The 24,055-nt window shown below is 44.6% G+C and overlaps 1 protein-coding gene across 3 annotated transcripts in view; it reads right to left on the bottom strand.

Moving 5' to 3' along the window:
- The window catches only part of CBX5 (chromobox 5), a 34,253-nt gene extending 10,226 nt beyond the window's left edge, over positions 1-24,027 (bottom strand). Inside the window, exons 1-4 of one of the 3 annotated variants that reach the window (XM_069758725.1) lie at positions 23,874-24,027; positions 22,256-22,444; positions 17,780-17,836; positions 6,366-6,528 (exon numbers count right to left, since the gene is read on the bottom strand). In XM_069758725.1, the coding sequence (XP_069614826.1) occupies positions 6,366-6,528; positions 17,780-17,804 (188 nt within the window). In that variant the 5' untranslated portion in view covers positions 17,805-17,836; positions 22,256-22,444; positions 23,874-24,027. The remainder of the gene's footprint in view (positions 1-6,365; positions 6,529-17,779; positions 17,837-22,255; positions 22,445-23,873) is intronic. The other 2 variants (XM_069758724.1, XM_069758726.1) reach the window with 2 other exon arrangements.
- Between the last annotated feature and the right edge of the window lie 28 nt (positions 24,028-24,055).

The following is a 24,055-nucleotide window of genomic DNA, read 5'->3' as shown; positions in this document are numbered from 1 at the left end:
TGTAGTTACCACTACGTAGGGATTGGTAGACCATAACACCCCGACTCTTAGCTTCTCTGGTTGATTCCACCAGAGTAGAGATCTTCGTACTGGATACGTCAGCCTTAAAGAACTGTCCAGAGAAGACTGACGACGGTCCCAGAGGTCTTGAATGGAACTGAGCCCATCTTACACACGGTATGCAGGCCGTCATCAGACCTAGTACCTTCATGGCCGTTCTTATTGATGCTCTGCGTTCTAATAGACGCCTGATCTGTATCTGGATCGCCTCCAACTTGTTCTCGGGTAGCCGGGATATCCTGTTTCTCGAATCCAGACATACACCCAGGAAGATCTTTTTGCACTCCGGATACAGGTCGGATTTCTGCCAGTTTATGATCCATCCTAATTGCTCCATCAGTGACACCGTTCGGGTCCTGTGATCTGACAGAATCTCTGGTGTACTTGCGATCAGGAGAAAATCGTCTAGATATGGAACTATCTTGATCCCCTGGCTTCTCAGGAAAGCGACAATTTCTGACACCAGCTTTGTAAACACCCGAGGTGCCGAGGCAAGTCCAAACGGAAGACATTGGAACTGGTAGTGACAGGTCCCGGACGGCAGCACCACCGCAAACCTCAGAAGTTTCTGAGATGATGGGTGAACAGGGACCTGATAATAGGCACTCTTGAGGTCGAGAGTGCACATCACAGCGTCCTGATCTATTAAGAGGATTGCAGAGCGAATGGACTCCATGCGAAACCTCTTGTACTTGACCCAGGCATTTAGAGGTTTCAAGTTTATTATTGTGCGCGAGTCGCCGGAGGGCTTCCTTATAGAGAATAGGGAAGAGTAGTGACCCCGACCTACATCTAGAGATGGTACTGGAATTATGACCCCTGAGGAAAGCATGTCCTCTAGGTCTATCATCATGGGAGAGTTTTCCAAGACCATCGTAGGTACGATGTATCTGTCCGGAGGAGGGGAGGAAAGCTCGATGCTGTAACCTTCTGACACGGTCCGAAGAACCCATTGATTCTGGGTGACTCGGGCCCAATTCTCCGCAAAGTGGCGGAGCCTTCCGCCTATAAGGGTGGCGTCATTGTGTCTTAGGTTTTGAAGATGGGCTAAAAAAGAAACTCCTGCTTCTATTGCCCTGGTTACGGGAACCTCTACTGAATCCTCTGTTGGATCTACCTCCTCTGTAATCGGACTGTCTCCTGAAGGGAAAACCTCTCCGAAAGGACTGGCCCTTTTTTGGTTTGTCCTCTGGAAAACCTTTCTTCTTGTCGGAGGCTGACTCTAGGATGGTATCTAGAGAAGGCCCGAAAACTCTCGCCCCTGAGAAAGGAATAGAACATAATTTGGTTTTTGAGGCGTTATCCCCCGACCAGGATCTTAGCCATACTGCCCTCCTAGCCGCATTAGGGAACCATTCCTAGCTGAAAACCTGACAGATTCAGCAGTCATGTCAGATAGGAAGGCCGTAGCAGATTTCATGATAGGAAGGGAGCTTAATATATCAGCCCTGGGGGTCTTATTGGATAGGTGTTCCTCCAATTGACCCATCCAAAGGTACATAGACCGGGCTACCGAGGTAGCTGCTATGTTGGTCTTAATTAGGGCTGCAGAAGATTCCCAAGCCCTTTTAAGCAGTATGTCGGCCTTCCGATCCATAGGATCGCGCAGATTTGAAGAGTCCTCAAATGGAATGGCTGTCTTTTTAGCAACCTTTGCCACAGGAACATCCACCTTGGGGATCTCTTCCCAAAGTTTGACTTCTTCTGGCTCGAAAGGTAAGCGAGCTTTGAAGTCCTTAGTTAAAACCAGCCGGCGTTCTGCCGCCTTCCACTCCTCCAGTACCATAGCCTTGATATGCTCGCTTACTGGGAAGACCGTTTGTTTACGTGACATAAGTCCACCAAACATCAGATCCTGCCTGGATTGAGGCTTGGATGTCTCCTCAATCTGCATCGTGGTCCGCACCGCCTGCACAAGTTCATTTGTATCCTCAGCCTGGAAGAGGTATTTTCTCTGGTGGTCCTGACTCCCTGAAGGAAGTTCCCCTTCCTCTTCTGAGGAGAAGTTATCGGAGGCAGACATGTCCTCCGAGCTATACTCTGGCTCCTTTATGTCTCGTTCCCGTCTGGCTCTCTTACGGCTGGGAACTGGGCTGGACCTCTCCGCAATACTGGACAAAGAAGCCTGAACTTCTTCACGTATTAGGGACCTCATTTCTGATAGCAGTGTCGGCTGTTCGTCCCTCATAACCTTGGAAGTGCAATCTGCACACAAGGTCTTTGCATGAGTGTCCGGGAGCTTTACGTTGCATATAGGACATCTATATGTCTTCCCAGATGATTTGCCGGACTTCTTAACTTGAGGAGGGGGGGGCAGCGGGGGTTCCCTTATCCTTAAAAGACATAAGATAGGGAGAAGTAATGGGGTGCCTGAATATATGTGCGTGGATAGGGGGGACAGCGCACTGCGCACTCACCCCTTCTTCCGCTGGTGTACTTTCCATGACGATTCTCAGCAGGTCCCCGCAGCGTCCACGCTGGATTAGGAGCGATTCGGCTGCTTGTGCATCCCACGCTGGAGCGCACACACTCTCCCCGCACTTCTACCTTGTCACCGGAAGTGACGGTAGCAGATGCCGCGAAACCGGAAGTGACGTGGTTCCCCGGGATTTCCATCAGAAGACGCTCTGCCCGCCGCCGCACCGCTCTAGATGCTGCGCCGCATGGAACCGTGTCTCGGCCGAGAGCCTCCCTCCGGGAGGAGCGGCCGCAACAGGAACTCGACCTTCCTGTTCTTTGGAGCAGAGGGACCCCCCGCTGGAGGGTTTCTGCCCTGAGCCTCTTGACAGGGGGAAGGATATTGGACGAGCCGCACGATCCCCCTGAGCTCCGGTAAGCCAGCACAGCTTCTCTCGTGCGTCCCTTGCAGGGACAGGAAAAACACTGAGGATTGGGGGTGGGACATGCCATTTTGAACTCTCGTGTATTTCCTGTCCCAGCAAAGGGGGAGGAGGGCGTCCTCCAGGGTGCTGTCAGGAGGGACGTCCTGGAAAAAATAAATATAAGTACACATATTTGGTACCACACAGTCTGCAATGACCTGACCTGAGTTATCGCTCTCAGAATAAAGTGATGAAAAAAAAATTATTTTTTTCTATAGTTTTTATTGCATAAAAGAGCCAAAACATCGTCATCGTACTGACCCGAAGAATAAAACTGCTTCATCAATCTTACTACATGCGGAACGGTATAAACACTGCACCCATTCCATTATAGAAATCCGCAGGGGTAAAAACGCAAGAAATCCGCACCTGCATTTTCTGCCAAGAGATGCAGAATCCGCACAAAAAATTCCAGAGACCAATCCGCAACGTGTGCACATAGCCTTACACCGGGGTATCCGTGTAAATCTCTGATTCAGACGGAACCTCTGGCGGAAGACTCCATATAATAAGGCAGGTGGAGGCACTGTGGACGCCGTGTGGCCTGTGATCCGGAGGTTTCTGTCTTTTTAGGATTACATAAAAGTGCTGTTGGCCACAGTTTTGTGCACTTCTGAAAAGCAGGACACCGCTGAACAGAGGCCAGACAGAGTCCAGAGTAACTCTGCTGCCTCATCATAGTGTATGGATCCCTGGGGGGTTTCACCTGAATCACGTCACTCGGGGGATTTAGATACACACCCTAAAGTAAGTGGTCAGCGTAGCGTGCAGACTAAATGTGATCCCAAACGTTATGTAAAATGTTCCCAATAAAAAAGCTCCAACTCAATCCACAAAAAAGCAAGTCCCCACTCAGGTCTGTCAGAAATATAGGGGTCTTCCACGTTACTGGTAGCACACAGGCTCAGGAAAAGCAAAATGGCTCCTCACCCGCCAAAAGAAATTCAGCAAATTACCCGCTCCCAAATCCAAATGCCCCCATCCCTTCTGAGCCCCACACTGTACCTAAACCACATAATGCGCCCACGATTGGCATTTCTGTAGCAATGAGAGCCCGCCTAACTTACGGGTGCATGTCTCCAGAAGCATGGGCTCTGCAAAACATACTGGTGAACGCAACGTACTGGTCACTACAACAGCAGTTTGCAATTTTCACTCGGCAACATTCATTGCTGCTTGTTTCTGGAAAATACCCATGGAGTCAAAATCGTCACTACAACTGTAGATAAATTCCCCAAGGGGTATTCGTTTCCCAAATGGGGTCACTTGAGGGGGGATTCTGCTCTTCTAGCTATTAGCGGCTCTCTACATGGATTATGCAAACTGTTCTAGGAAAATGTGTGCTCTAGGAGGCAAATAGCGCTCCGCTCCTCCCGAGTCTCTCCGTATGGCTAAGCAGTACTGTACAGCCACATATGGGGTATTGCCACATTCAGTAGAAATTGTGGGACAAATTTTAGTGTCATTTTAACCCACTTCTTGTGTGAAAACGTAAAATCTGGGGCTAAAACTAAGTTTTGGTGGTAAAAATGTAGTTTTTCTTTCCTTCACTGCCCAATGGTATAAAATTCTGTGACACACCCATGGTGTCAATATGATCACTGCACCCCTAGATGAATTCATTGAGAGGTGCAGTTTCTAAAATGCTCTGCTCTTTTGGCACCACAGGGACTCTCCCAGTGGGTCATGGCACCTGTAAACCATAACCATAAAATCTGGCGCTCGTTTCCTTCTGAGCTTTGCACTGTGCCTGAAAAATATTTCCCAATTACATGTAGGGTATTGGCGCGCTCCGGTAAAAATGGGGCTCAGTTTGTTGTAAAAAAAAAAAAAAAAACTATTAGCCCTTAGAAAAATTAAAAACTTGGGGCTAAAACATTTTAGTGGTAAAACGTAGTTTATAAAATTCTGTGAGGCACATGTGGTGTCAATATGATCACTGCACCCCTAGATGAATTAATTGGGGAGTGTAGTTTGTAAAACGAGCTCACATTCAGGGGGTTTCTGTTCTGGCACCTCAGGGGCTCTGCAAATTTGACATGGCCCCCTCAAACCATTCCAGCGAAATCTGAACTGCAATATGGCACCTCTTCCCTTCTGAGCTTTGCATTGTGCCTCAAAAGCAGTATTCCCCCACATATGGGGTATCGGCGTACTCAGGAGAAATTGCACAACAAATTGTATGGTGCAATTTCTCCTGTTACCCTTATGAAAATGCAATATTTTGTGCTAAAAACATATCTGTGGGGAAATTTTTTTTTTTTGTATTTTTACAGCTCAACCTTATAAACTTCTGTGAAACACCTGAGGGTTCAATGTGCTCACCACACATCTAGAACAGTTCCCTGAGGGGTCTAGTTTCCAAAATGGAGTCTCTTGTGGGGGATTTTCACTGTTTAGGCACATTAAAGGGTCTCCAAACGCGACATGACGTCCGCCAATTGTTCCAGCAAATTTTGCATTCAAAAAGTCAAATGGCGCTCCTTCCCTTCCGAGCGCCCATACAGTGGTTTTCTCCCTCATATGGGGTATCGGCATGCTCAGGAGAAATTACACAACAAATTTTGGGGTCCATTTTTTCCGGATACCCTTCCAAAAATAAAAAAATTGGATCTCAATTTTTTTTTTGTGTGTGTGAAAAAAGTTAAATGTTAATTTTTTTTCAAAAAATTCCTGTGAAGCACTTGAAGGGTTAATAAACTTCTTGAATGTGGTTTTGAGCACTTTAAGGGGTGCAGTTTTTAGAATGGTGTCACTTTTGGGCATTTTCTATCATATAGACCCCTCAAAGTGACTTCAAACGTGATGAGGTCACTAAAAAAAATGGTTTTGTAAATTTTGTTGGAAAAATGAAAAGTCGTTGGTCAACTTTTAACCCTTATAACTTGTGCTGATGTAAAGTAAACATGTGGGAAAAGTTATTTATTATTTATTTTCTGTGACATATCTCGGTGATTTAAGGGAATGAAAAGTAAAATTTTGAAAATTGCAAAATTTTCCACATTTTCGACAAATTTCCATTTTTTCCACAAATAAACGCAAGTCATACCAAAGACATTTTACCACTTCCATGAAGTACAATATGTCACGAGAAAACAATGTAAGAATCACCAGGAACCGTTGAAGCGTTCCAGAGTTATAACCTCATAAATTGACAGTGGTCAGAATTGTAAAAATTGGCCCGGTCATTAGCATGCAAACCACCCTCGGGGGTAAAGGGGTTAAGAATGGAACATTCATATTTGCCATAACGGAGCCTGCCTGATTCATGTGACCCGGAGGGCTGGATAGAGTGAGTACTGATGTGTATGGGAGAATTGGCCAACACAGCTGCCGGCAGAACGATCGCAAACTATTGTTTGCCTACAGTGATCTTCGGTGTGTGGGGAGCTCAAATGTGGATTTGCTAATGCAATCACTTACTCTGAGAATCCTTTCCATTTGAGGAGAAATTCTACTTGTCCTTTAACTACTCTTCGATCAAGAACTTTCTCCACCACATATTCTTCTTCTTCAGAGGAAGAGGAGGCATCCGATGCCGTTTTATTATTCTTCCCCATGTTGTTACTGCTATTCACTTTCTCCTCTAAACAATTGAAACAAAAAGAGAATACAGATTATTTTAACCATACAATTACAATAGTAAAAAGCTAAGGTAAGGGACAGAAAAACATTAGAAGCCAATTCTTACAGTTACTGATGACAGAACTCCAAAGTATGGGATGTATTTTGGATTTAAAGTATAGGATGTGTTTTCCTCCCGTATGAATGCAGTATATTGTGCAGGTATGAAACCCTTGCTTCCTGTGCACTGCTCCAGGAGTACCATGGCCTCTTTATTCCTGCAATCTGATCCCTGCCATGATCCGGGATCTGTGACCTGGTGTGGACTTTAATGGATGGGATACAGATCTATCATTCAGCATGATACAATCAACTACAAAACCAGACAAGGACTAAAATAATCAACCTCTGGTCAGATATCCATCATAAGCTGGCATCTGACATGCTTTTTCATGATTATCGGCAGAAAATGGTCATCCAAAGTCACTAGTGTGTGGTAAGCCCAAGAAAGAAGCTTTTTGTCCAATAATTGGCTCATGTTGCAGAGTGCAAACTAGCACACACCTGTAGTATGTGGTAAGATAGTAGGACTGGGTCCATAATGGGATTAGATCCTCCTGCTTTGTCTTAATTGTATGCATTATATATAAATACTGACACTACATGGAGGATAATAATAACAATAATTTTATTTATATAGCGCCAACATATTCCATAGGATAATAATCATCGACTGAAGCTTGTTAGACACATCGTAGCCTTGATGTAAAATACTGATGTTAGAATTTCTCCAAGTTCCATACACAATATATCCATTCTGCACTAAGCCATTAATGTGTGTTCCTTACTCCTCATCTGTCCAGCTAGGACTTAAAAGGGTTAAGCCGGATGTTTCCCCTCCCCCACCATCTGGCTGAGCAGCAGCACAGAAGAGCTGCAGAAGAGACTGAGCCTCCCTTCCCCCACAGGCGGATGGTGGTGGAGGAGGGAGCGGGAGAGATGGCAGATACAGTCTATGAGGAGAGAGCCGCAGTGTGGTTACTAATTCATACAGGGTTATTGCCCTCCAGGTTATAGAATATCTGCATCCACCCGGACTCAGGGATCCTCTAACACTTAGTACACAGCGTGTCTACCAGGTCAGCCGCTGACGGGCAGATACCCAATAATGGGCAACACAGAGCCATCTCCATAAGGCTGGACACAGAGGGAATACTGGGAGATGCTGCACATTGTTAGCACAGGGCTCATTCACATGGATCGGACATTGCCTGTCTTACTGCAGCCATGTAGGTTTTATTTTGAAATGCTGCAGTGTTTGAGACAAAACTTACTTTGGAAAGCCAGCCGGAGACCGTGCTTCTTGTCAGAGGCAGATCCCCAGCGGCTTCCCCCGCTCCTCATGACTGACAGGTCTGTCCTTAAGTAAGTATAGTGTGGTTCAGACAGCATGAATCTCCACAGACTACATTTAAAAGGGACTGTCTACACAGAATGACTGTTGAAACCAAGCACAGAGGCTAGGTGCACCCTTGGCGTGGCCAAACCTTTAGTTGCACATTCCCACCTGCTTATTTTCCATCCATCTCTGCCTTTTTCTAGCTCTATGAAGCCAGAGCTGTCAAAGGAAGACGAGAAGATTCATTTAAATGTTTGGCCACGCCATGATGCACCGGGCGCCAGTACATGGTTTCTACAGCCATTCTGTGCTGAAAAACACTACCAAAGAATGCATGTCCTGCTGCTCCATGGTGGAGCCAATCTTTACATACACCTTCCCACCTGCTTGTTTTCCTTCTATCTCCAGCCCCCTTCTTAGATTGTCAGCTCAGGCTTCCTAGAGCCAGAGAAGGGAGGAGATAGGCCTGATAGACATTCAGTCATCGCATTGCTTAAAAAAACAACAAAAAAACAACTATTAAGCAGCTTTGATGTCCACTCCATTAGATTGTAATGGGATTACTCCAGCAGGTTGTTGTACCCATGTTAACGCCATTAGGAAAAAGTCGTAGCGTGAAAATGATCTAGACATCCATTATCACAACTAGCTCCTTGATTGCTTTTGCAGCCACTAGTCATTATTGTGATAAAGGATGTTAGACTTAAGTGTAAATGTAGCCGTTTATCCCCAACATTAAGTGACTGTCCAACTGGACACTTGGGGCCCCGAGTTAAGCTTTTACACCAAAATTCTAGTGTAGAAAGAGGCAAAAATTTAGCGCAACGTGAGGCTGCGTTAAAATTTAGCAACTTTTGGTGCTCTCACCCATTTTATAAACGCTCAGGTGGGACTGGGGCATAGCAACCTCCACCTGTCAAATTCATGATACGTGGCAACATTTCTTACGCCACAAATCTTAATCCAGTTCTCGAGCAGCATTGAGAAGTGAAAACCACTTGTCCGACGCTCCCGATTCATTAGAGGTGTGCACCACTACATTTCTATAAATCCCTTTGCTTTAGTAACTACACCTCAACGGACTACACCTCAACAAACCTGGGAAACACACATTCGCCAGAAGACTCGCTACACTCATCAGGAGGGCGTTAAACTAGAAGAAGAGGGGAAGGGAAGAAAAACATTAGACTTGAACAAAGAAGATCCAGGAAAACATACTCAGAAGGGAGGTAAGAACATTTCTAAAACAATCCACAGCGAGGAGATTGGAACAAAACAAAATCCTCTAAACTGCATGCTCGCAAACGCCAGAAGCCTGACAAACAAGATGGAAGAACTAGAAGCAGAAATATCTACAGGTAACTTTGACATAGTGTGAATAACCGAGACATGGTTAGATGAAAGCTATGACTGGGCAGTTAACTTACAGGGTTACAGTCTGTTTAGAAAGGATCGTAAAAATCGGAGAGGAGGAGGGGTTTGTCTCTATGTAAAGTCTTGTCTAAAGTCCACTTTAAGGGAGGATATTAGCGAAGGAAATGAGGATGTCGAGTCCATATGGGTCGAAATTCATGGAGGGAAAAATGGTAACAAAATTCTCATTGGGGTCTGTTACAAACCCCCAAATATAACAGAAACCATGGAAAGTCTACTTCTAAAGCAGATAGATGAAGCTGCAACCCATAATGAGGTCCTGGTTATGGGGGACTTTAACTACCCGGATATTAACTGGGAAACAGAAACCTGTGAAACCCATAAAGGCAACAGGTTTCTGCTAATAACCAAGAAAAATTATCTTTCACAATTGGTGCAGAATCCAACCAGAGGAGCAGCACTTTTAGACCTAATACTATCTAATAGACCTGACAGAATAACAAATCTGCAGGTGGTCGGGCATCTAGGAAATAGCGACTACAATACTGTACAGTTTCACCTGTCTTTCACTAGGGGGACTTGTCAGGGAGTCACAAAAACACTGAACTTTAGGAAGGCAAAGTTTGACCAGCTTAGAGATGCCCTTAATCTGGTAGACTGGGACAATATCCTCAGAAATAAGAATACAGATAATAATTGGGAAATGTTTAAGAACATCCTAAATAGGCAGTGTAAGCGGTTTATACCTTGTGGGAATAAAAGGACTAGAAATAGGAAAAACCCAATGTGGCTAAACAAAGAAGTAAGACAGGCAATTAACAGTAAAAAGAAAGCATTTGCACTACTAAAGCAGGATGGCACCATTGAAGCTCTAAAAAACTATAGGGAGAAAAATGCTTTATCTAAAAAACTAATTAAAGCTGCCAAAAAGGAAACAGAGAAGCACATTGCTAAGGAGAGTAAAACTAATCCCAAACTGTTCTTCAACTATATCAATAGTAAAAGAATAAAAACTGAAAATGTAGGCCCCTTAAAAAATAGTGAGGAAAGAATGGTTGTAGATGACGAGGAAAAAGCTAACATATTAAACACCTTCTTCTCCACGGTATTCACGGTGGAAAATGAAATGCTAGGTGAAATCCCAAGAAACAATGAAAACCCTATATTAAGGGTCACCAATCTAACCCAAGAAGAGGTGCGAAACCGGCTAAATAAGATTAAAATAGATAAATCTCCGGGTCCGGATGGCATACACCCACGAGTACTAAGAGAACTAAGTAATGTAATAGATAAACCATTATTTCTTATTTTTAGGGACTCTATAGCGACAGGGTCTGTTCCGCAGGATTGGTGCATAGCAAATGTGGTGCCAATATTCAAAAAGGGCTCTAAAAGTGAACCTGGAAATTATAGGCCAGTAAGTCTAACCTCTATTGTTGGTAAAATATTTGAAGGGTTTCTGAGGGATGTTATTCTGGATTACCTCAATGAGAATAACTGTTTAACTCCATATCAGCATGGGTTTATGAGAAATCGCTCCTGTCAAACCAATCTAATCAGTTTTTATGAAGAGGTAAGCTATAGGCTGGACCACGGTGAGTCATTGGACGTGGTATATCTCGATTTTTCCAAAGCGTTTGATACCGTGCCGCACAAGAGGTTGGTACACAAAATGAGAATGCTTGGTCTGGGGGAAAATTTGTGTAAATGGGTTAGTAACTGGCTTAGTGATAGAAAGCAGAGGGTGGTTATAAATGGTATAGTCTCTAACTGGGTCGCTGTGACCAGTGGGGTACCGCAGGGGTCAGTATTGGGACCTGTTCTCTTCAACATATTCATTAATGATCTGGTAGAAGGTTTACACAGTAAAATATCGATATTTGCAGATGATACAAAACTATGTAAAGCAGTTAATACAAGAGAAGATAGTATTCTGCTACAGATGGATCTGGATAAGTTGGAAACTTGGGCTGAAATGTGGCAGATGAGGTTTAACAATGATAAATGTAAGGTTATACACATGGGAAGAAGGAATCAATATCACCATTACACACTGAATGGGAAACCACTGGGTAAATCTGACAGGGAGAAGGACTTGGGGATCCTAGTTAATGATAAACTTACCTGGAGCAGCCAGTGCCAGGCAGCAGCTGCCAAGGCAAACAGGATTATGGGGTGCATTAAAAGAGGTCTGGATACACATGATGAGAGCATTATACTGCCTCTGTACAAATCCCTAGTTAGACCGCACATGGAGTACTGTGTCCAGTTTTGGGCATGGATATAATGGAACTAGAGAGAGTACAAAGGAGGGCAACAAAATTAATAAAGGGGATGGGAGAACTACAATACCCAGATAGATTAGTGAAATTAGGATTATTTAGTCTAGAAAAAAGACGACTGAGGGGCGATCTAATAACCATGTATAAGTATATAAGGGGACAATACAAATATCTCGCTGAGGATCTGTTTATACCAAGGAAGGTGACGGGCACAAGGGGGCATTCTTTGCGTCTGGAGGAGAGAAGGTTTTTCCACCAACATAGAAGAGGATTCTTTACTGTTAGGGCAGTGAGAATCTGGAATTGCTTGCCTGAGGAGGTGGTGATGGCGAACTCAGTCGAGGGGTTCAAGAGAGGCCTGGATGTCTTCCTGGAGCAGAACAATATTGTATCATACAATTAGGTTCTGTAGAAGGACGTAGATCTGGGGATTTATTGTGATGGAATATAGGCTGAACTGGATGGACAAATGTCTTTTTTCGGCCTTACTAACTATGTTACTATGTTAATAGTATGCAGCAAAAATACGCAGCATCCAAAACGCATTGTGGGCACACAGCTTTAATGAATCAGAAGCTCTAACTCCAGCATGCCTCCACATCAAGACCAGAGTGAAAAATGTTGGTTTTGATTAACCCCTTAACGACCAGAGGTATTTTTGGCTTTGCCTTTTCATTTTTTGCTCCCCTTCTCAGAGCCGTAACTTTTTTATTTTTCCGTCAATATGGCCATGTGAAGGCTTGTTTTTTTCGGGACGAGTTGGGCTTTTGAACGACACAATTGGTTTTACCATGTTGTGTACTCGAAAAGTGGGAAAAAAATTTCAAGTGCGTTGAAATTGCAAAAAAAGTGCAGTCCCACAGTTGTTTAGTTATTTTTTATTTTCACCAAGTTCACTCACTGTTTTTCTCACGGTGCTAGCGGGGATGCCACTCAAGTCACGGCAGTTCAGCCCGGCTGGGAACGGAGCCTCAGTGACCGGAGGTAACCTCGATGACATCACTGCCAGTCGCTGAGGCTGCGCTCGCAGCAATTCAGTCACCAGTGGTTCTCAGCCTGGACGGTCACATTTTGGCACCGTCCAGGTTGAAAACTGTTTTTCCCCCAGACATGGATTACGGAGTGGGATAGAACGACTGACAGGTGAGGGATATTGTTGTTTTTTTATCTTCTTTATTACTCATTTACAGCGCAGGGGCGGCTGATGAATACTCCCATCCGCCACTCCTGCTCTCGCTGTTACTTGAGGCAGCAGGTTTCGGATGATGGCAGCAGTTGTTCCATCAGCGGACACCAGTGACCGGAGGTAAACTTTATACCTCTGATCACAGCTGAGCACTCACGCTGTCTTTTGACAGCATGGGAACCGCAGCTCTCTGACAGGTGGGGATGGTTTAACCACCTATCAGAAGCGGTGTTTGCAGCTCTGTCATGCACAAACACTGGATGTTCGGGGCCCCCCATTCAAGTGAATGGGGTCCGGGTACTGTCCGTGTACTCGAACGCAAACTTTTTGTAACTGTTCGGCCGAAGTCGCCAGACTCGAACATCCAGGTGTCCACCCAGCTCGACTTAAGATGGTAGTGTTTATACAATCCCTGGCAAAAATTATGGAATCGCCGGCCTTGGAAGATGTTCATTCTGTTTAAATTTGTAGAAAAAAAGCAGATCACAGACATGGCACAAAACTAAAGTCATTTCAAATGGAAACTTTCTGGCTTTAAGAAACACAAAGAAATCAAGAACAAAAAATGTGGTGGTCAGTAATTGTTAAATTTTTATTAACCAAGCATAGGGAAAAATTATGGAATCACCTTGTAAATTTTCATACCCAAAAATAACACCTGTGTCAAATTAGATCTGCTCGTTAGTCTGCATCTAAAAAGGAGTGATCACACCTTGGAGAGCTGTTGCACCAAGTGGACTGACATGAATCATGGCTCCAACACGAGAGATGTCAATTGAAACAAAGGAGAGGATTATCAAACTCTTAGGGTACCGTCACACAGTGGCATTTTGATCGCTACGACGGTACGATTCGTGACGTTCCAGCGATATAGTTACGATCTCGCAGTGTCTGACACGCTCCTGCGATCAGGGACCCCGCTGAGAATCGTACGTCGTAGAAGATCGTTTGAAACTTTCGTCGTCTAGTGTCCCGCTGTGGCGGCATGATCGCATGGTGTAACAAAGGTGTGCACGATATTGTATACAATGTGCGTATAGTAACCAACGGCTTCTACATCGCACATACGTCATGAAATTATCGCTCCAGCGTCGTACATTGCAAAGTGTGACAGCAGTCTACGACGCTGGAGCGATATTGTTACGATGCTGGAGCGTCACGGATCGTGCCGTCGTAGCGATCAAAATGCCACTGTGTGACAGTACCCTTAAAGAGGGTAAATCATCACGCAACGTTGCAAAAGATGTTGGTTGTTCACAGTCAGCTGTGTCTAAAATCTGTACCAAATACAAACAACATGGGAAGGTTGTTAAAGGCAAACATACTGGTAGACCAAGGAAGACATCAAAGCATCAAGACCGGAAACTTAAAGCAATGTCTCCAAAACAGAAAATGCACAACAAAACAAAAGAGGAACGAATGGGTGGAAACTGGAGTCAACGTCTGTGACCGAAATGTAAGAAACCACCTAAAGGAAATAGGATTTACATACAGAAAAGCTAAACGAAAGACATCATTAACACCTAAACAGAAAAAAACATGGTTACGATGGGCTAAGTAAAAGCCGTCGTGGACTGTGGATGAGTGGATGAAAGTCATATTCAATGATGAATCACGAATCTGCATTGGGCAAGGTGATGATGCTGGAACTTTTGTTTGGTGCCGTTCTAATGAGATTTATAAAGATGACTGCCTGAAGAGAACATGCAAATTTCGACAGTCGTTGATGATATGGGGCTGCATGTCAGGTAAAGGCACTGGGGAGATGGCTGTCATTACATCTTCAATAAATGCACAAGTTTATGTTGATATTTTTGACACTTTTCTTATCCCATCAATTGAAAGGATGTTTAGGGATGATTAAATCAATTTTCAAGATGATAATGCATCCTGCCATAGAGCAAAAACTGTGAAAACATTCCTTGAAAATATACACATAAGGTCAATGTCATGGCCTGTAAATAGTCCGGATCTCAATCCAATTGAAAATCTTTGGTGGAAGTCGAAGAAAATGGTCCATGACAAGGCTCCAACCTGCAAAGCTGATCTGGCAACAGCAATCAGAGAAAGTTGAAACCAGATTAATGAAGAGTACAGTTTGACACTCATTAAGTCCATGCCTCACTGTTATAAAAGCCAGAAGTGGTGCAACAAAATACTAGTGATGTTTTGGAATGTTTTGTTTGTTTGTTTTTCATGATTCCATAGTTTTTTCCTCAGAATTAAGTGATTCCATCATTTTTTTCCCTATGCTTGGTCAAAAATATAACCATTGCTGACTACCACATTTTTGTTCTTGATTTCTTTTAGGGTATGTGCATACGTTCAGGATTTCTTGCAAAAATTTCCTGACAAAAACCGGACATTTCTGCCAGAAATCCTCATGCTTTTTTTTCTCCTTTTTTCCCAAAGCATTAAATAGCAGGAAAAACGCGAAAAATCTGCAAAATTAATGAACATGCTGCTTTTTTTTTTTTTTTTACAGTGATGAAGTTTTTTTCGCTGAAAAAAACACATCATCTGCACAAAAATTGCAGAATGCATTCTAAATGATAGAATGCATATGTATGCGTTTTTTATGCATTTTTATCGCAAAAAATCCTGAACGTGTGCACATACCCTTAGTGTTTCTTAAAGCCAGAAAGTTGCAATTTGAAACGACTTTAGTTTTGTGCCATGTCTGATCTGCTTTTTTTCTACAAAATGAAACAACTGAATGAACATCCTCCAAGGCCAGTGATTCCATAATTTTTGCCAGGGGTTGTAGAAGGTTGAAGGGGAAGACCATGTTGCCGCCTTACATATTCTTTCGATCGACACCGCCGCCTTCTCAGCCCAGGAGGTCGCCATGGCTCTGGTGGCATGGGCCTTCAGGTTCTCAGGAACCAGTACATTACTAGAGGTGTATGCTAGGCTAATGGCATCCCTAATCCATCTAACTATAGTACCCCTCGTAACCTTAAGACCTTTCCTGATTCTCTGAAATTACATGAATAAGGACTCACTCTTCCTCCACTGTCTTGACATATCTAAGTATCGTACAAGGCTCTCCTAACATCTAATGTGTGAAGTCTGCCTTCCTCCGCATTTTCCCTAAAAAAAAGTAGGGGAGAACTATCTCCTGGCTTCTATGAAACTTCAAGGCTACTTTGGATCTGGCCTCAGAATAACACTATCATCCAATACCTGTATGAACGGGTGATTAATAGACAGAGCCTGTAAATCACTGACCCTGTGGGCTGATGTTAGGGCCACTAATATCAGTCTTTAGCGTTCGTATTTTAGCCAGTAACTCATTCAAGGGCTCAAAGGGAGATCTTGTCAATGCCTCAAGAACTAGATTTAAGTCCAAAGGAGGCATCTTTGGGGCTGGGATTGGTCTCAACGTATAGCATGCTTTACTAAATCTAACTATCCATTTATCCGCTGCCAGGTTATAATTATATAGGGCTGCCAAGGCAGACACCTGCACCTTAAGGGTGCTAGTGGCTAGGCCCATCTCCATACCCTTTTGTAGAAAATCTAATACAACTTTAATTGGGACCTTGCCCCCACGGACAGACCTGAACAAGCAAAGAATTTAGCCCATATCCTGCCATATATTCTAGTCGTTACCGGCTTCCTACTCTGCAGCAGGATAGCACTTAAGGCCTCTTTCACACTTCCGTCGTTTGCAATCCGCCGTTTAGGGCGAAAAATGGATCCTGCAAATGTGCTCGCAGGACGCGTTTTTTGCCCATAAACTTGTATTAGCGACGGATTGCCACACGTCGCGTCTGTCGTGCGACGGATCCGTCGTGTTTTGGCGGACCAGCGGCACAAAAAAACTTTCAGTGTAAAGTTTTTTGTGTGCGTCGTGTCCGCCATTTTCGACCGTGCATGCGCGGCCGAAACGCCGCCCCCTCCTCCCCGGAGTGCAGAATGGGCAGCGGATGCGTCGAAAAACTGCATCCGCTGCCCATGTTGTGCAGATATTTCACAACGTCCGTCGGTACGTCGGCCCAACGCATTGCGACTGGCCTGTACTGACCGAAATGTGAAAGCCTTAGGCAGGGGAGAAGCCTTTTTGTATTAGTGCCCCCTCAAAATCCAGGCCGTTAAATGCAGACCTGACCTCTGAGGATGAGATACTGGGCCCTGCCTGAGGAGTCCCGAAGTATCCGGGAGAATCCAGGGATTTGATAAGGACATTCTCCTCATCCAAGAGAACCACGGCCTCTTGGGCCAAGAAGGAGCAATGAGGACGACCCGTGCCCCCTCCTCCCGAATCTTCCTCAGGACTGTCAGAATCAACAACAGGGGAAATGCGCAAGCCAGACTGAAATCCCAAGGAATCTGTCCCCATCGATCCACAATCTGCTGAAAAACTAGAAGATCCAGTTTCCATTTCCCCTGCTTCAGGGTATTCCGGCTGAGAAAATCTGATTCTTCGTTCTCTTGCACATTCCCACAAGGACAGGAAACCAAAAACTGAAGCGGAGAAGAGGTAACGCTCTTTTATTCAGTAGGTTTCCTGTCCTCGATGGGCGGATACCCTTCTCCCATGACAGCACCACCTGAGAGAGGGTAAAGCCTAACTTATATGGGTTTCCAGGACTAACTTACTGAAAATGTCCGTAGAATAGGTCATCAACATGAGATTGCTAGGAGCGCGACACCTGGCACTCCTACTGATCTGATATCTGCTATAGTGGAAGCCGTACGCAGCACAACACTGCAGCCCCGTACGTTGTTTTGTGATCACTACCAGGTACTGTGTCTCATCTCCTAATTACTTGGAGAGCATATATCAGCTGATCTGTGGAGGAGGCGCCGGTCGTCAGATTCAAAAAATATCCTATGGATAGGCCACAAATAGGTTTGTCCCAAACAACATCTGACTCATTTTCTAAAACAGTAGGCAATGAAAATTATTATATTCAAAGTAGATGCCAATGTAGATAGTCTACATTTATTGCCGACTGGCTCTGGAAGAAAAACATCACTATTTTTTATAAAGCATTGCATAAAATCTGCAGCCAGTGTGTTGTACCTGTAGAAGTCTCAGTGGCGTCCATTATGTACGTCTGATATCAGTTGAGCCGGAAAACTTAAGTAGTAAAAGAAAGAAAAACATTTGACATATATACACGTGATTGGTATAAGGTTATCATATTTAAGGTGACACTCCGTACTGGAGCCGTTTTAACTATTAAATGTGGGAACTGCATTGCATTAGGGAAGGATAATAATGGGGATCTTAAAGTGCTTCTAGTGCTGTTTTATGGATCCATGTTGTAAGGATGGCAGAGTGTCTTCAGATCCACCAAGTGGAGACACCATATAGGCTCCTGTCTTGGTTGCATACATGAGGGGATTGCTCACATTGTAATTCCCAAATAAACTAGTTAAAGCGGACTCAAGACAGAGCTCCAGTTTATAGACATACATTAAAATACATATTGAGTAAGGCCACCCCAGATATCACACGCAAACAGCAACACCATCATCAGTACAAACTGCAGTTCTATGAGCAAAAACCAGACTGTGGAATACTGGTAGTGAAGTTGTGACAAATAAAGAGTTAATTATATGCCGGCAAGTCTTCAGTCCTGATAATGTAGATTACTGACACGAAGAAATAAATTATGTTATTGCTCAATTTGATCAATGGTCTTGTAGTTTTCTCTGAATCAAAAATAAAGACAAATCCAATTCAAGGAACGTTTACCATAAGAATACGTTTCTGGGTGGGAAGTAGAACAGAACAAACGAAAAGGAGACTAGTCCAGAACACAGGAGCAGGACATGGGCTTTCTCACTTCAAAAAGAAAGAATTATTTTTAATTATTTTTGGTACATAACGAGACATACTTTGTCTTTCTATGGCTGACATCAATGGCGTTTTTCGGGCCTTGCATAATCTCAAACCTGCTTCCAAACCAGGGCTGTGGAATCTGTAAGCCAATTTCCCCGACTCCACAGCCCTGCCTCATTACTGAGCATGTACATAAAGTGCAGCACAGATTCATCTCAACTATGACTCCACAGCCCTGCCTCATTACTGAGCATGTACATAAAGTGCAGCACAGATTCATCTCAACTATGACTCCACAGCCCTGCCTCATTACTGAACATGTACATAAAGTGCAGCACAGATGCATCTCAACTATGACTCCACAGCCCTGCCTCATTACTGAGCATGTACATAAAGTGCAGCACAGATTCATCTCAACTATGACTCCACAGCCCTGCCTCATTACTGAGCATGTACATAAAGTGCAGCACAGATTCATCTCAACTATGACTCCACAGCCCTGCCTCATTACTGAACATGTACATAAAGTGCAGCACAGATTCATCTCAACTAAAAGCCCAGATCCTTATATCAGAAACAGAACAGACATTTACAGGACATTTCATAACTTGCAACTTGCATTGCACTACTGTACCCAATTTACGGTACTATACATTTTAGGAGATGGTCCATTTTATACCGACTCCACAGCCCTGTTCCAAACATATCTTCCTAATAGTTGATGTTGCTACCACAACATTACATTTTTCTTGCAATTATTGCAGAAGCTGAGATGACAAGCTTTCGATTGGCAAGGGATCTTATTCATGCTCCATCCTCCCTTTTCGTTGACTTTCTGGCAGGGCTGCGGAGTCGGAGCCCATTTTGGTGGAGTCGGAGTCGTGGAAATTGAGGAGTCAGAGGTTTGGCTTACCAACTCCACAGCCCTGCTCAGATCTGGGCCTATCCCGAGTTGTTCCAAGCTACTTAGTTTTTTGCAAAATTCTTACAACTGTACTCTGATTACAGCCGACCTTCCTTGCAATGTGTGGGCCAGAATAACCCTCTTCATGCAGTGCCACAACTTGCACATGATCCTTTGCAGACAAAAGTCTGAAGGCTCCCATCATAATAATCTCTAGCTTGACCAACAAATAAAATAAAGATTAACGCAACAGATGTGACGCAATGTGATTGGCTACCACATCCAGCTTGTGGTTGGTCACACAATCATCATATGTGATTGGCTAATTTTGGATATCAATTTGTACAATATTTAGTTGTGTTTTTAAACCCCATACTGTTGCAGAAACTGCGGGCAAAAATGCTTCAAAGGGTAAAAATATTACAAGGTCAGAACGCAAAATTGAATTCTGAAAAAAAAGTGTTAGAAAGCTTCCTAATTAGCTTCTGAATACCCTTATTGCTGCATGTTTAAACCTCTGGAAGAAAGGTGTCCAGAGTCGTATGGTTTTCTTAACAACCGGCTGTCCTGCTCGCCCTCTTGAGTATGTTTGACTTTCACATCTAAATTTCTGCATAATGAATATCCCCAAATATCCCAGCACCTTTCAAAGGCCCTGTCTATATGGTAATAACAGATATGGTCACTCAGCTCTGTATATCTTCAATTGGTCCAGTTTCTGAGGTCCCCAACAATTAGCTCATCATTAAGCAGAATTTGGACAGAATAAGCCAATGGCCGACAACCGTTTTAAAAATAAATTATTTTCACTTTTAATGCCACACTGGCGGCACATGATCACCATTGTGCTATTAGTTGTCTAGGGGAAAGCTTGGGATCCGTAGCAATACGCAAGCCATCACAGATAGTGAGGATAGGTGATAACTAGTGATAAGCACACGTGCTCGTTATTCGAGTTTGCCTAAGATGCCCAAATATGCACCGAGGATCACGGGTGTTCGAGTGAAATGTTTGCATCCCCGCAGCCTAGCGACACAGCAGATCCGCAGTGCAACATTGCAAATACATCCGCCCAAGATCAAAATTAAGTTAGTACGTTCTTTAGTTTCTTCCTACACCTCAAGAACAGTGTGACAGGATAACTGGCTTTTTATTAAATTGGTTTTGGTGTGTCGGAATTAAGCAAATTAGATTTGAAGTGAATGAGGCCTATCTCTGAACACCCCATCCTAAATTTACAGCATAAAATATAGGGCAGGTATCACTTTGTACTTGGTGTAACTCACATCCAACAAGCGCTTCATGCGAATTAGGCCAAATTCACACATCTGTATGTTTTGGTCCGAGCACAGACTGACCGTGGATCGCCTGACCCAAATGCAAGTCTCATACATGTATACAAGCTGTTGAGTTTGAGCAAGGAGATACGCAGCCAGACAACGCTTCATGGACTGCGACACATGGATCCATGAATGTAGAAAAATACACAAGCATCAAGAAGTGTTAAGGGACAGAATGGGGTTGTCCAGGACTCACTTAGGATAGGTCAACATGACATAACTGGGGGTCCAATACCAAGAACCTCCACTGATCACTTGATAACTTCTCCAGCAGCAGCCGGATGTAAGCGACGCACAGAATGGAAAAGTTAATGTCCCATTCACTTGAATGGAAGATAAACCATAGTATTTGGCAACAGCCACTAAAAAGTGTACATATTGATGCTGTTCCTCTGTACACGCACGTAGGGTGCTAGACACATATGGCTGTCTTTCCATTCATTATCCACTTTATTAAGACGGTGGCAGCGGCGTCCTACAAGCAGAAAGAAGGGCAGGGGTCCACTGGTTCTGAAAACGGGTGAAGGTCTCACAAAAAGGACATGCATCTATTATAAGCATATATCGCATTCTGTGGCTATGCTAGAAGTGTCTAAAGTGAAAATACCCCATTTAATTGGAGAGAACTATCATGCTGTACTACGGTACTTTTAGGTAGAACAAAGTAGAATTTGATCTTAAAGGACAGCAGAGAGGCATTTCCCAGAGGAATCACTACTGCAGCGCTGGTTCCCAGATCTTCCAAAAACCGCACTGTCTAAATGTTATGTCACGTTCTCTACACAGGGATCCAGAACACACATTGGAAGGCTATTTTAGCACTGAACTCTGTGGACAACAGGACCATTCGTTAGCCATCCAATTTTCTTTCATTTGAGTAGGATCTGTTTTTCGCTTACAGGATCAGTTTCCAATGGAACATAATTAGCCATCCGTTAACGGATCCATTATCCATAGACTTCAATGTTAAAAAACGGATCCAGCTGAAGTCAGTTTTTCAAGAACGATCAAAAATGTGTCTGAACAACTTATTTGCTAAAAGACTCGTGGCGAATCCGTTCCAACGGATGACTACTGGACATGTGAACATAGCCTAATCCAGTACAGGATTACAATGTTCTTACTGAGTTCTGCCTTTAGATCAATGGTTGGGCCAGGACTTGCATTTGTGAGACATTAAAATGGCTGATCCTTTTGTTCTCCCTGGAGATCAACCACTGTCTGCCCACAGCTTACTCTCCTCTTCCCCTTGAAGGCCGAGGAGCATCAGGCATGTGTATATGGGAGTCGCTCCTTCAGCTAACATCTAGGAATTGGCATCTTAAAGGGATCATCCAGCCACCAGATAGTGATTACCTATACTGAAGATAGGTCATCGATATCAGATCGCTGGGGGCCTCAAATTTCACAATTCAAGCGGCATACCCTAATGATAGAAGTCAGAACTGATGAGGCTGGTATACTTACTCAATATTTTTCAAACGAAATCGAGCATTTAATAAGTCCAGCAGGAGCTAAACTGAAAATGCTCCTTTTAATATTACACAGGTAAACTTTCACTAAGGCTGCGTTCTCATTCTCCATCAGGAATCATCCTAGACGCATCAGGTTTTTTTCTCTCACTGAAGAGATGTTTGTTCCTGAGCCGATACAAACCTGGAAGAGGTTTAATTTTCATTCAAACTATCTTCAAATTGATCACTAGGAAACAAATTTGTGAGACACAGAAGCAAATCGGAAGCCTTCCCATTATCCTCCATGTTTCATGGATCGCTATGGAATTGTACGGCAGAGATGGATCCGCAAACACAGACGAGGAGCTGCCCTGAGCCTCGGCCCTCACTGTGATCAGTCATCCTCAGGGATGTGTAGGGAACCTTGAAGCTATGGCTACAGAGGACAGAAATGTCAGCATATAGCTGTGTGAACGGAGCCCGAGAATAATACGGCCATTACAGTAAGTGCGCCCTAATGAGGGGACTGTGAGAGCACGTCATCAGAGAAACAACCAACGCACATTCTCTTCTGGTCATCAGACCGCTGCAGACAGTTACAGACTGCAGCGGTGCTGCTGAGGGGGGGGGGGAAGCACTGCCTCCGGAGCGGGATAGTGAGTACACTGAATACTCCTTGTAAGGCTAGGTTCACATTGCGTTAGTGCAGTCCGTTTAGCGCATGCGCTAACGGACTGCGTTAACGCAATGTCCAAAATGGGATCGCGTTTAGCGAGAACAGACCCAAAACCCTGCAGACAGCATACGAGGTCCGTCACAAAATAGCGGAGCATCGCTAAGGCTACGTTCACACTAGCGTTATGCTAGTTTGCGTCGGGTTAGCGTCGGGCGACGCAGCGGCGACGCACGTGTCATGCGCCCCTATATTTAACATGGGGGACGCATGCGTTTTTGTTTGTTGCGTTGTGCGACGCATGCGTCTTTTTTGCCGCAAGCGTCGGACCAAGAAAACGCAACAAGTTGCATTTTTCTTGCGTCCGATTTTCGGCAAAAAAACGACGCATGCGTCGCAAAACACAGCGTTTTTGCGTGCGTTGTGTCGCCGACGCAGCGGCGCACACCGCTAGTGTGAACGTAGCCTAACGCATGCGTTACATACATTGCGGTCAATGGGTGCGCTAACGGATCCGTTACATTGCGTTAGTGGCGCTATGTAACGGATTCCGTTAGCGGACACCCACTAACGCAATGTGACCCTAGCCTAAGGTCTCGTCCAGACTATAGCATGGCGGCCGCTCCAGTTTCCTTTCCTCCCGGAGATGCCATAAAGCGAACACTACACCGGACAGCGACCGGTGGGTGACAGGACCGGAGCCGGGACACTGCAGGGGCCACACACGGGTGAAGTGCAGCCCACCAGCCCTGGACAATGCCCACCGCTGAGCTTCATGCTGGGAGTAGTAGTCCCCGGGCCTCGGTACCTGCTCCCCGGCACCGGCCGTGCCCCGCCCCCACTGCCGCCCTGTGATTGGTCCCCTCCGCACTGTACCCGGCACTGTCCGCTATGGCGAGGCCGTGTATTACAGGCGTCCCCTCATGTCTGGGGCAGCGAGTGCGCGCCGCTGACTCACCTTTCCAAAAGACAACAGTAAGATTCGGCCGCACCGGAAAACCAGTACCGAAGAGGGCTCTGCGCAGCGACCAAACCCCGCCAAAAAACAACCTGAGGAGCGCATGCGCAGGACCTCCCCCAGCAAGCTCCTCCGGTACGGTTCCCTTACGATAAACGGAGGAGAGCGGTGCTACTGACAAG

Source organism: Ranitomeya imitator, chromosome 3 (assembly GCF_032444005.1).
Source record: "Ranitomeya imitator isolate aRanImi1 chromosome 3, aRanImi1.pri, whole genome shotgun sequence".
Taxonomy (NCBI): Eukaryota; Metazoa; Chordata; class Amphibia; order Anura; family Dendrobatidae; genus Ranitomeya; species Ranitomeya imitator.
This window is presented reverse-complemented; position numbering and strand designations above follow the sequence as displayed.